Here is a 13309-nt window from a genome sequence, read left to right on the forward strand (position 1 = left end):
TGAATAATAAGAATTACTTCTACAATAATTTCACATTACACAATAATATTAAACCAGTCAACACACCTATACGAGTCATGGTATTTTAGGAACTTGAGCTTCAATTAAGCGCTTAATTATTTAATTGCACCAGTTTTGGCTTGAGTAAAGTGAAGAACTCAATGCATCTTAATCTCTGAGTCTAGTGCAATTAAGTGACCTTAGGAAACTGTAGCAAATATTAATTTTCCTTCTTGATTTTATTCAACTTGGAATAGTTGTCATAGAAATTATGAAGAACGGAAAAATCTTGACTGACTTGTCAATATTTTGTAACCAACACTCCTTCTTGTAGCCAGAGCCATTAGCCGACATAGAAAATTAAAGTCTAGGTAATGCCTTGCGAAAGTGTGTAACGATAAGCGAGAGCAACATTCAAATCAGAGTTATGAGACTTCATTGAATGTTGTTAGCCTACGCACTTAATCAAACCATGTATATGATAATTGATAATTAAAATAGTGAAAGGTATGAATCAGGATCAGAATGGTCCACATCATTTCTGACGGCGCGAGCCGACCCTGGAATGGTGATACCAACCGCCTTCTGGACGTCGAAGGGACAAGGGTACATCGCCGGGCAGGTCTCGGGCAGCCCGCCAAACACTTGACCTTGTGTTGAATGGAACGTGTGGTTGCTCGGGTTCCTGCACGGCATCACACTTGGTTAAAGTTATCTCACAAGGATTGTTTAAAATTAAGCATGTTAAAGAAATTGCCTAATTAGTGGGAAATATCAATTGATGTAATTACTATCGCTTATCGCTGCTCAGAGTTTGAGGCAGTGTAGTTTGAAGTATTTATACCGGGTATTGGAAACACCGAGACGCAGTCATAATAGAAAATACTATTTTAACACTCTGGAGGTGGTTATTATATTCCATTTCTTTATTATCACTGAAACATGACACAATATTCTTCAGCTTAAATATAAATCAAATACATGTGAAATATATCTTCATCATATAATGTACAGATAATTTCAATGTGATCTCTGAATAAATATTGGCTTTCTCTTGACCTAGCTGATGGGCGCATCAGTGAGGGTCTGAACGTAATAATCCAATAAAAACATTGCAGAAAGTATCCTTAACTACGTGAAGCTAGTTTGAGTTAATTGACTATGTATTATTAATTGTAACTTTAATATTTTTAACACGTAAATAAAGCCAAAACGCACATTAGTATAGTTGAAAAATCAGAGAAGGAAATGTTCTTTTCGAGGAAATGGACTATGTATTTTTAATTCTGATTTTATTATTTCTAGCCTTTACTGTCGAATATCATGATCTATAAAATAAAAATATAAAAACAGATATCTTATCAGACTGCTCTCGCTCACTTTCTTATTCAGTGACCTGCTTAGTTATATTCGCGAATTTCAGTTCATCATACGTATTCCTTTATTTAGATATTATTCATTTAAATGTATAACTTGCAATATTATGATCATTAATGAATGAATAAGACAGACCTGAGCCACTTGGCAATCATGGACTCGATGAGGAACTCGTGGTCCCTGTTGGCCCAGTGGTCGACTTCGCACACGAACTGCAGGGGACAGTCCCACATGACGGAGCGTAGTAGGTGGTTCTGTTCAAATAATAAGTCACATGTTAGTTCAGATGTGAGGTGATAAGAAAGTTCCACAGAAAAAATTATTGGTAAAAGCATGTAAATTTTAAATAAACACGCTCAATGGGAAAATAGAGTGGAATAGCTCAGCCGCAAATAAGATTATCGGTAGTCTTAACTAAAGATTTTTGGCGTTACTAAATTTAGAACTGCTCAACGTAATGAAAAAGAAAATTTGGCAATTATCGTTCAAGTAGTAGCTGCTAGCTTGACACACAATTTAAAGTTGTTCGATGTCACTCATCAAAGGAGCGCGCGAAATAAAACCAGCCTTAGTATTTACATATTTAGTGTTGCCAACACAAAACACAGCTATTGAGGTTGCCAGTATACGCAGCGTGATGCTTATTAATTCTATTGATTGCTTATCTCTCGCAACTCCGGGAATGCCTGGAAGTTACTTATAATAGCGCGAGCTATTTCCGGTGAGGAAGTTTTATTTTAAAACACACTTTTAATCGCACGACAGCTGCTTCGTTTCTCTGGAAGTTCCATTTATTTTGGTTTCAATACATATATGAAGAATTGTTAATCTTTCAATTTGAAGGCCAGTTGATCGCATTCCCTTTAGTGTTAATGGAGTATCGCATAAGTTTACCTGTGAAGCCGTTTGATTGTATTTCGTATCGTGATGATCAAGTGATCTGCCAAAGCTTGACCGCGCTTCGCTGGACCCGACACGAGACGGATCTACCGCGCCGGGGAGAGGCCTCGAGTTGGGATCCCACACTCCTCCAAGATCTATTTCGAGGGGCAATACTCCGACGGCGTAGAGCAGCGTAAACTTCAGGAATATCAGCATGAAAAAAATGTACTGCGATACCGATAATTCTCCGATCAGTAGACCGTTTATCGCCGTTGGTGTAGCTTCCACTTCCGTAACCATCGCTTTGATTTCAGCGATGATTGCACAAGTAAGAAGAGTAACGAAAAGCAGCCATAGCCGCGCCTTTTCCGTCGTTATCCACATTTTAAATGTATTGTTGACTTATCGAAGGCAAATTCTTTAGAAGCAATTAATTCATCGCGCTGTTATGAAAACTCTTCTGGTCATTAATCGATGATTGATATCAACTCACGATCACTATAAATTTAGATGAAAACATATTCGACATATTTTCTGGAAAACTCATTAATCAAACGGTCATTCAATATTAAACTGGTAGGGAAAGACTATAAACTATAATTTTCTCTCTTTATAATCACATTTCACACCTCTCACTTTGAGCACAGAAAATTTAGGTGCTATAAAAACCTGTTCTATTTGTTTAGGAATGAGTTTATAGGGAAATTTTCGAATGAATCTATCGAAATTGGAATGAGAGCTACTTAGGGCACGCTTGCACTCCACAGGTGTCAGAAGCAAGACTGCTCTGCGTTTCGAGACGCAGGTTGACCTACTAACGTGTCTAAAACTGGCCTAGACAACCCTGCAAACGCTAATCTCCTTAGGTCCAGTCTATTGTTCTCTGGCTTCAGCATGTAACGGTACGTTTTAGGATCAATGATTAAAACTGAAAATGTGCTCCTTGGAGGTGACCATCAGATACAGAGAGTCCTGTGCCGCTAACATAAATGATGGTGTCAATTAAATTAATTACCTTACTATGCCCCAATATACCCTATAGTGGTCTCTAGTGAAATCTCTCTCAAGAAGTAATGGACACGGCTCGCAAAACGAGCTACAAGTGATGACATCTGATAGAATACATTTCTTAACTAGTAATCATCAAGACACAGGAAAGTTTACCTGAGAGACACTTAAATCCTCTCTAAGGTTCTAACCATTAATAATCTCATGAAAGTTATCATGTGACCGTATTTCATGCAGGAATCATCAATTTCTGAAAAACAGTTTACCAGTGAGGCCGTTCGTTTCAACTCTCATGTAATAGTGTAATCTCGACTCAGTTTGATCGTTTATCGTGTTGTTATCACTGAGACTCGGATAACGGATTACCTGTGAGTTCATTAGACTGTTTAAACTATGGTAATCATGACCGCTGAAATTACAGTGTACCTATGAACCATTAAATGACATTAATTAATGTAAAATGACGGCTACTTAGAACGGGCTTGAGCCTCAGAGTTGACAAAAGCAAGACTGCGTTTCGAGATGCAAGCTGACCTACAAAGATTATTGCTCCGGCCCCATGCAGACGTCTTGGAGGCGCTTTCCATCCCTGTGGTCCAGAGCACCGTTTTGGAGCTTCTGTAAATAATGGCAAAACCCGGGGCACTTTGTAGCTAAGATTGTGGATACAATGAATGTGCGCCCTGTGCGTGACCATTACACGGTTCTTTGCCACAAAATTTTTTGGGCCGCAAGCTTTACGTACGTTCCTTTGTACGGACTTGATTCTAAGATTTAATTACAATATCTATCGTCGTGTAAAACGCTTCCTCAACGCAACAAATAATACATACGCGATAAATCGTGACCAGCATAAAAGTATCCTCACATGCAAACAAATCTTCAAGTTAGAAGTCCCCCCCCAACATAAATAAATAGTATACAAAAATGATAAATGTTCTTCAAGCGGCCAAACATGTATCAAGTGTAACAATTTTTTAGAAAAACGAGGCAACTGCCATGATGACCATGAAGCACTTATTACAGCCAACTGTTTAGCACTGCCGTTCATCAACACAAAAAATATAACTCAGTACTCACTGCAGTGAGTGGCAGATAGCTCATTTTCTCGTCGACGAAAACGTGAAGTCACGGACAGACGGACAGACAGACGGACATGACAAGCACAATAGCGCCTTTTTTCTATAAATGAGAAAATGTGCTAAAAAGACATCTTAATCTTAATTCTTCAATTTCATGCAACCTCCCTAAAAAACATGTAATTTATTCATCATGAAACGTGAAAAAATTGCGAGCTTACGTGCAAAAATCAAACTTTTCCCAGTAACAACCCTACTTCTACTTCTTAAATAAAGTTGAATGTTGAAAAGAAGTTACTCTGCTCCAATTTTGCTACTCTGAATTTTAACCAATAACTACTGGGCCACCCTGCCCTAAAGATTGTTTCGCTGGCAGTAAAGGAGTTGAAAAACAATGCCATATCGAGTCTCACATAGGGTTACAGATGAAAACATTTGATCGTAATTATAACAGTAATAATCAAATTTGCGTAACAGGTTACCTGTGAAACCGTTTCATCGTATTTTGCGTGGTAACCATCAAACGAGCGACCAACTTCAACTTCGCTAGGCGCGGCGGAAGAGGCGGATGACGATTTATGACTGCCGAAAACAGAGCCGGAAGCCGGGTCCCATAGTCCACCCAAATCTATTTCCAGGGGCAAGATGCCGACCGAGTAGAGAAGCGTGAGCTTCAGGAACACGAAGAGCAGCAAGATGAACTGCGCCATCGACACTTCGCCGAGCTCTACTCCGTTTGTATTCGTTGGCGTAGCTTCAATCTCCTCAGCAATAGCATGGACTTCGACGATTAGCGCACAAATTACCTCAAGTACAAGTAGCAGCCCGAGCCGCTGCTTTTCTTTCCGTAACCTCATGCCTTAAAATGTTTGTTTGCGTATCCGAAAAATATAAATCTATTCAGGTCATTAATTTCGCTAAAATAGTGAGAGTCATCAAATAGAGGACAATATTTATCCTATTTCAGTTTCAACAAAAGTTCAGACGCACACAAAATCAACAAAAAATTGTACATAAACGACAATTAAAGACACACTCAATAACGAATTTTGATCCCGTATTAAAAATATTTGTGTTATTTAACTCATTTTAAGTGACTCACGATAAACACATAGACATCATGCACCATTTAATCGGCATTCTAATATCATTTAGTTTATTTGTTGAATGGCAAAATGACCAGCAAGGAGTACCGGCGAATAAAGTTCGATCGCGAGCGACTTAGGGCACGCTTGCTCCCCACAGGTGGCGAAATCAAGACTGTTCTGCGTTTCGAGACGCAGGTTGACCTACTAACATGTCTCAGACTGGCCTAAACAACCTGCAAATGCTTTCTATCCTTGCGGTCCAGAGTGCCGGCCAGTACCTGGTCCTCAGAATGTAACGGCCCAACTCCGGTAGAAGCCTTCTCAGATCTGATCAACTGTTGACGTTGTGCTAATGCATTTATCGACCGAATGCGAGCCTATTGCATTTATGTAAACATGATTTCACGTTTTGAAAATTTATCTTTTTTTGGAGTTACTTCGACACAATAAACAGGATTTAAAAGAATGGAAAAAATGAACCTCAAACGTTATGCACGAAGTCATTATGCCATAAAAACCGCAGTTGATGTTGTCTCTCAAATATAGCAAATACCACAGAATATATCTTTTATTCAGCCGATAAAAATTTTAGTTTGCCAAACAAAAACGAGTGCATTGTATGCCTGCGCAGTGCGCAGAGAGGAGGATGCTGTTTCAAGCACTTTCGTCTAATAATTTAAATAAATATTATACTGTAGAGATTTCCAGTTAAAAAAATATTTCTAACGTACATCAACTAAAGAATTTGAATTTTTCTAAGATATTCCATATTCACAAGAGTTAATCCGATATTTCAGGTATACAAGAGTTAGAGCCCAAACACACTTTCTTACCTCTGGCAACAAATCTCGTTTTCTACGCGATTGAGAAAAGAAGTCGAAAGGTATAGATTCTGCAGCCCACACCACAAGGATGATCAGCAGCATTATGTAGTCGTACCGATTAATTTGTTCCAGGACAACAGTGTCTGCAATAAAAAAAATCAACAAATGAGGTGCGTTAGCAATCAATTTTATCTTAATAACAAACTGTAGCATGATAACTTTTCAAATAAATATAATATTATTAATATATAACTAAATGACCATTAACATTGCTACCGGTCTATTGATTTTTTATTTATATCAAAATTATTCTGTGAAAATTAAGTTGCATTTGAGGAAAAAGCAACCAAAGTTTGATTTCACTATATAGTTTGTACAAATCCTTCAATCAAATTTCGTTTCAAAATTAGGGATAAATTATTCCAACGTTATTACCAATGTACAGGTTTTCGAGTCTAACCGAATATAAGCGAAGGATAATACGCAACAATGAGAAGTAATGTTTTGTATTAGTGAAGAATTTAGCCAAGCTGATGTTAGGCTTGCCTAATTCATAAAGAGCAAAATTTACTAACGAATCTGTTGACATTTATGAGGAGACTCTTATTTAAAAGTCTCTAGTTTTGTTCTCGATGTAGCTATATAACAAAGGTGGCAAACACCTTTAATCGAGTTGTTAATTTCATGGTTGAATTAATAGTATTAATTCAACCATGGTTAATTTGATCTCTCAGCCCGACGGAAAGTTTTTCCCCTCTCCGGAAACAAGTAATTATATACGTAATCACTAATCAGCTTAATGCGAACTGCGATCTTCAGGTGAAGATGACTCAAGTGATTCTTAGCGGTCACTGCTAGTTTAATTTCATTCAAGTCTACTGCCACTTGCTTTATTGGCGAATAGAATGAAAGTAAAATTATCCAGAATATTGGTGAAAGAACATAAATGACATTGCCCATATACGGATTACTCAATTAGTGCAACGGAAGAATAGCACAAATTATTTTCCAACTCACCGGCAGTGTTTTCAACCTTCAAAACCTGAAAGAAAAGAATGGAAAAATAAAGGATGAGTGATAAAGAAAGACATTATTTCTTGGCCAAAGTGTATCTAAAATTAGTATTGTCCACTTTATACACTCAATTTCTTTGTCATGGTTAACATGCAATATTCAGTAATGCATAGGTGCCCTGGGAGTAATCAAAATAAATAAGGCATATATGATATAGATGCACTACTGCTTCAAAAAATCGCATGGTTTTCACAAAAAATATTTTCTGCAGGTATTAGAAATTTTTCTAAATTGCTTGTTGTGACACACTCGGTTCGGTGAAGCGACGCTGGCGCTGCTTGTGTCATTCTTCAACGAGGCATCAAGTCCTTTTTTAGCGAAGTTCGAGCTGAAGTCGTACTCTACCGGCAAGATGCCCAACGTGTAGAGCAGGACCAGCTCTAAAAACACGAGTATGAGGAGCAGAAACTGCGGCACGGATATCTCGGAGAGTTGAAAGCCGTGTTTGCTTTTCGGGTACATGGAAATACCTTCAACTATGCAGTTTGTTGGAACCCATAGCCGCGATGCAATTATGTAAACCAGAGCCCATACTTGGGGTTTTAACGAACGGCTCCAATGCATCTTGTGACATCAACAAGAATGAATGTGAAGAATAACTGACGTCCTATGCTTGGAGTCTGTGCTGGCAGTCATTATTGTGTTTTTTTTTTTCAGAAGTTTGAAAATATTTCCTTGGAGTATGAATTCCGCTGAAATTGACAGACGTTGATTTCCGGTGCAAGAATATACCTAGTATCTTATCTAGTTATTCACATTTCTTCGGGTACACAGTCGAATCAAAAAGTTATATTCACTTCTGGTATAAAAATATACGGTCTTTAGAAAATAATAAGGATATCTTTTAGTTTTTCTGTAGTAATGAAGTTCCTCAAGTCACTGAACTCTAGTAATACCTTCCTTTGGGGCAGCTGAGCTGAATTTGGGGAAAACTGATGTTGACTGGTGAAATAAATTTTTATATTCTTAAAGAAACTTTAAATTAATACCGGCCGGTTTATGTTAATTTAAAAATGTGGTCGTTGTGACGTACATGAAAGTGGTGTGTTTATTTCGTATAGATTTTAAAAAATTACTGTGCTCATCATTAAATTATTTTTTTACTAGTCGTAGTATTTCAAAATATTGCCAGGTACTCTGATGACGGAAGTGGAGAACACAGTTCCTACAACGGAATAGTGCATATATATCTGCCTGAGTTTAGCTTTCTGATGCTAACTGTCCGGCCATTAAAGTGATGAAACAATGATCAACAATAGCGTGCATTCACTTAATGTGGTAACAAATATTCAATCACCATACCAGCAAAAAAGATACATTCTGAAAGAAGATAGAAGATAGTTTGAGAACACGGATCTATGATATATTTGGAATAGAGTCCGACTTGCACCCATTCACACAACTTTTCCCATCAAATGACGGCTGTAACACATGAGGAATCTAGCACCGTAAAACACACGGGAAATTTCAGTCCCTTGGGTAAGGAGTACTACTTTTGGCTCACTTCTCACCGCCCCGCGCAAGAAACTGAGCGAGTCCGACTGCATCGCGTTGCTTCTGTCTCGACTCTACGGGCCCCGAGTGACTTCAGACACCTGCCACCTCCTCACCATCTATCACACTGGTTGCAGACCTGCAGTCAATCAGCCTCTGCTGCTGCCAGTCTCGAATAACATACAAAAATAACAATTTTACAACGACCGTTGAACCTGCACTAATCTTTAGTTAGCCATGTTTGATAGTGTAACTTTAACAAAAAATAACTCGGATGACCCAACATTCAGGTTCCTCGTTCTTAGTATAAGTGAATAATTTTTTATTCGACTATAATATTAGCTGAAAAATAATCATGTCAATATGGTACCGAGAGAAACGGGTCGCCTGCCGAAGACCACCACTGCCCTGAATGTAATGGACCATCATGATTCCTGCCTTCCGGAACGTAGCTTTCAACACTTCAAGCCGTCCGTATCTAGGCCGTGGGTCGAACCAGCTCTCGGTCGAACGGCCACTTGTCGAAGGACGATAAATTTTGGAACAGAACAATGCTATCTGAAACCTAACCTCAGATGCAGTGAACGTAAAATTACGTAATTTAACGATGCCCGGAAGTCATATTCGATCCGAGGCCTGGTGGTGCATGGCAGGTTCTATGCTAGTAGGCCGGAGGAAGACAAAGCCGAGTGGTTCACGGCTGATTTGGTGGATGTCCGGAGAGATCCAAGGCGTTCGATCCAGGGCTTATTGGTGCACAAAATTGGTGGTGCACGGCTGCGCTCCCAGGAACTTTACCATCATGGTACTCTGAACTGTAACCACTAGGCTAACCTATTTTAAACTAACGAACTATGCCAATTACAATTAATAAATTTATCGCCTTATTCAATGCTGGGAACAAACTCAATAAATAACGTAGTTATTTTTAAAAGAAACTTTAACTAATAAAAGGAACTTTTTACCTAATGTGATATCGAACGAGAAAATTCATTACGTAACGGCCTTACAGATGAAGCAATTCGTTATAGACAATGTTACCTGCATAACAAATTCATTTCCTACGAACAACAAATAAATTAAATATGTGCATATTAACCAGCGAGCTGCAATTTATTAAACTAACGGTCTCCCAGATTAACTAATTTTGGTAAACAACGCTTTTTCGACAGAAAAAAAATCATTACCAGACATGCTTGCTGCAAAAAAATTCTTGGTGCCTAACATGCTCACAAAATGCTCTCAAAACGTACCAAAAAACTATAATTACATAATCTATGCGCCGCCTCATATGTACTCGCCGATCAGCCAAGTATGGCATCTCTAAAAAAAAAATCTATCTTCTAGCCGTCGTGGTCACACAACTGCCATTTACGAAGAAGGCACAGCTGATCGATGCACTGTCAAACTTAGTCTCTCATACGAGCGAACATGATCGTTTCGGCTTGATATGAAGCTCTACATTTCCCGCTGATTAACTGATAGAATAAGTACCACTCGTTTTTCTATACCCAGATGTGTCCCCGACTTAAAGATATCATTTGAACTAATAACCTTGTCAGAGTTTCTTCTCGTAAAGCAGTGAACCGGTTCGAGAAAAATGCCCATCAGATAACGATGTACTAAATTCGAGTCTGGATTTTTTCCAGTTACAGCTCTCTGCATGCCTTGGGCAGTGTTAGGCCTTGGATAATCGTACAAAAACTTCATTTTTGCAATGAAAATAAATCAGTCTTTACTTTATTTCGTCGAATCAGTAAGAAGCGAATTAATTTGTCTTGATAGGACTTGAAGTGCAATAAACTATTGTATAGTTCGTTTAGAATCTATAAAACAGTTATTTTCTAAAGAAGTAGTCTCAGCTATTAATTATTTCGCCCTCCGTAAAACGTGTCCCCACCAATTCATGATTCATAATTATTTTAGGCTGCGTGCAAACAATTTGAATTCGGGAAACAAGCTGATTTTTTGTGTCCAATTAAAAACTTAAAACGTCTTTTAATCCTTGAAAACATTTGCCTTTATGCGATAGAATACAAATTCAAATAATTACGTCGTCGAGGCGGGAGAAAGAGGAAATTTTCAGCAGAATGAACTCTTCGGCAAGCCGGCAGTTGGTGCGCTCACCGCATGAGATGAACTCAATGATACTCTCGAATAAATTAAGTTGTCGTGTATCCCTCTAAACTATCCATGTATATATATTTATGCTTCAGCTGCAACCGAGATCACCGATTATCGAACATCGTAAACACTGACGATAAAGCTGCGAGCACCTGATTATTATACGACAAAACAGATCTTGATAGTAAATTTTCATCAATTTTTCTTATAGGAAATAACAGGATAATTCATTAAAACACAGCTAGAATTACTTTCGAAATGGAGCAAAAATGGTTTAAAATTGAAGGGGGAGAACAGGTTTTCCTCGTGTGAAGTAATGCACAGCAGGCAACGATTGCGCTTGCCAACCCGAGACTCTAATAAGACAAATAAAAATTGGCATCATTCGCCATTGAATCCGGTATATACTGGCAGCTTAATTTCGAACGCGTTGGACATTACACAAGCATGAACAGTGGGAACTCCAACACGGCTATTAGTGACGGTAGAATAACAAGTTATAGGCTATACAATATCATCAACTCTGAAATTAATAATATCAGATCCTAATTTGCTGTCATATTTACTTTCAATTTCGATTTGCACCGTGAGCCTTTAAAATATCAGGTAAAGTCGTTCAGGCAAGTCGATGTTTAGACAGATAGTAAATTTTTGCAGGTCCAGTGCTGGAAAGGCATTTATTCATAGAAGCGAATTTAGTTGGTTGCTTATTTTTGGTGGGGCGCACACTTTCCATAGGATTAAATGGCATTGAATGCGATAAAGTTGTATGCGTGTTAACAGAATAAACTTATTATGATGGCACGTGGTTAGTTATTAGTAAATCAATTATCAATTTAATAAAGTTATAAAATAATTAATTGGTCAGCAAGTGTGATTGTACTAATCACAAATAATTAAAAAAGATTATTTGGAATAGTTTGGAGTATTATTGTATAATTAAACAGACAATAAAAATTTTAAAGCGAAGAAAACACTACAAAAATTCAGCATATCTCTATTGAAAATGTTTCGTAGACCAGCTCCGTCGTCAGTTCGATAAATCTAGAACACAAATAAAGTCAGAAAATTAATAAAGTTTGGAGTAAAAAAAGGAGTTAAAAAACTAAATTTACAAACAAAGGGCAGAATAATAAAGTAAGTACCTATCTATTCAAGATTTCTAATGGATAGGAACTATATATAGGCAGATGGATGCAGTTGAGGAAACTGAAATTAGAAAAATAAACTTTACTTAATGAATGCCAAAGCTTGAGAAATGATTTGATCAATTATGCTCAGAAATTCCAATTCAGCGGTACAAAACTTGACAGTGAACGCATATTCCCAATCTAACCTCAAATGAAATAACGCGTACAGTACAAATAATGTCGCGCTGGCTGCACTGGAGGCACGAAACACACGGCAAAAGAGATGTGACGTACGAGATGCGACGGAGGTTATACTGCAAAATTAACAGTTACAAACCAAGATTAGATTGATTGAACAAGTGTTATTGTATCATATGCTATTAATCATTATGAGGATCAAGATATATTGATCAATTTATGCAAAGTTAAGATTAAATATTTCGAGACTAACCTTCTAATTTATTACCGCTGGGGTAAATTTAGAAGTGGCTTGAAAGCCGTTTAGAGGTAGGTGTTTTGAAAGTGCAATTGAGTGCAAAGGTTAGTATATTAATAAATGACTGGTCGACCCAACGTGACTCAGTTAATAAGGTTCGAGCGCCACAGGGCGTAAAGTTAATAGGCTCGAAAGCCGGCAATACTGCCAACTTTAATTAATGCGTCAGAGACGTCTTAAAGTTGGGTCAAACCAAATAGTAACGTGGCATGCATTAACTTGATGGAGGGCCCATAGCATGCATTAATTCAAAAAGATGATAGGAAGTGAAATTGCACTCTGGTCACTGCGGGCAATACAGTAGCCTAGAACACCATTTGAGTCACCTCCGTATCACATAAGCCAGTCAAAAGTTGAACCTAATGCTTCAAAATTTCTCTCGAAATCGATACTTGATCTAACTTAATCTCTAAGGTCTCCGTTACAGTAAAACGGAACATAATTTCAATTAAATGTAACACGAATCAGTAAAATTTCTAATAACTTTTCTTCGATTATCTAAACTGGCAACATAATTCTATTAAAGTTACCATGGAACTTGAATCGAACAATAGTTTGTCCTTTCTAGACTGCAATATTCCTAAATCTAATGGCCGTCTTCAAACATTTGTTTACAGAAAATCAACTTACACCGGCTTAAGTACCAGCTTTTTTAGTATTTGTTCTTTTAGATTCAAGTTAAACAGGCTTCAAACACTATTACACCGCGGCTTTCGTATTTGCTCGACTTTCC

General features: G+C 37.8%; 1 protein-coding gene and 1 long non-coding RNA gene across 4 annotated transcripts; both read right to left on the reverse strand.

The window, feature by feature from the left end:
* On the reverse strand, positions 1-8305 carry LOC108681512. 3 transcript variants are annotated; one of them, XM_018170551.2, is made up of 5 exons: positions 7582-8305; positions 7276-7300; positions 6268-6401; positions 1513-1631; positions 1-685 (listed from the first exon to the last, which is right to left on the reverse strand). In XM_018170551.2, exons 1-5 carry the CDS (start codon positions 7894-7896, stop codon positions 493-495), a joined length of 786 nt encoding a protein of 261 aa, XP_018026040.1. In that variant the 5' UTR covers positions 7897-8305; the 3' UTR covers positions 1-492. The 3 variants fall into 3 exon arrangements, with proteins under 3 accessions (XP_018026040.1, XP_018026041.1, XP_018026042.1); XM_018170552.2 differs by lacking the exons at positions 6268-6401; positions 7276-7300; positions 7582-8305 and adding an exon at positions 4829-5652; XM_018170553.2 differs by lacking the exons at positions 6268-6401; positions 7276-7300; positions 7582-8305 and adding an exon at positions 2272-3235.
* A 3860-nt stretch (positions 8306-12165) lies between these two features.
* On the reverse strand, positions 12166-12663 carry LOC125179577. Its single transcript, XR_007157311.1, has 2 exons — positions 12532-12663; positions 12166-12394 (listed from the first exon to the last, which is right to left on the reverse strand). It is a non-coding gene; the product is annotated as an uncharacterized LOC125179577 (long non-coding RNA).
* Between the last annotated feature and the right edge of the window lie 646 nt (positions 12664-13309).

Source organism: Hyalella azteca, unplaced genomic scaffold (genome assembly GCF_000764305.2).
Source record: "Hyalella azteca isolate HAZT.00-mixed unplaced genomic scaffold, Hazt_2.0.2 contig264, whole genome shotgun sequence".
Lineage (NCBI taxonomy): Eukaryota > Metazoa > Arthropoda > Malacostraca > Amphipoda > Hyalellidae > Hyalella > Hyalella azteca.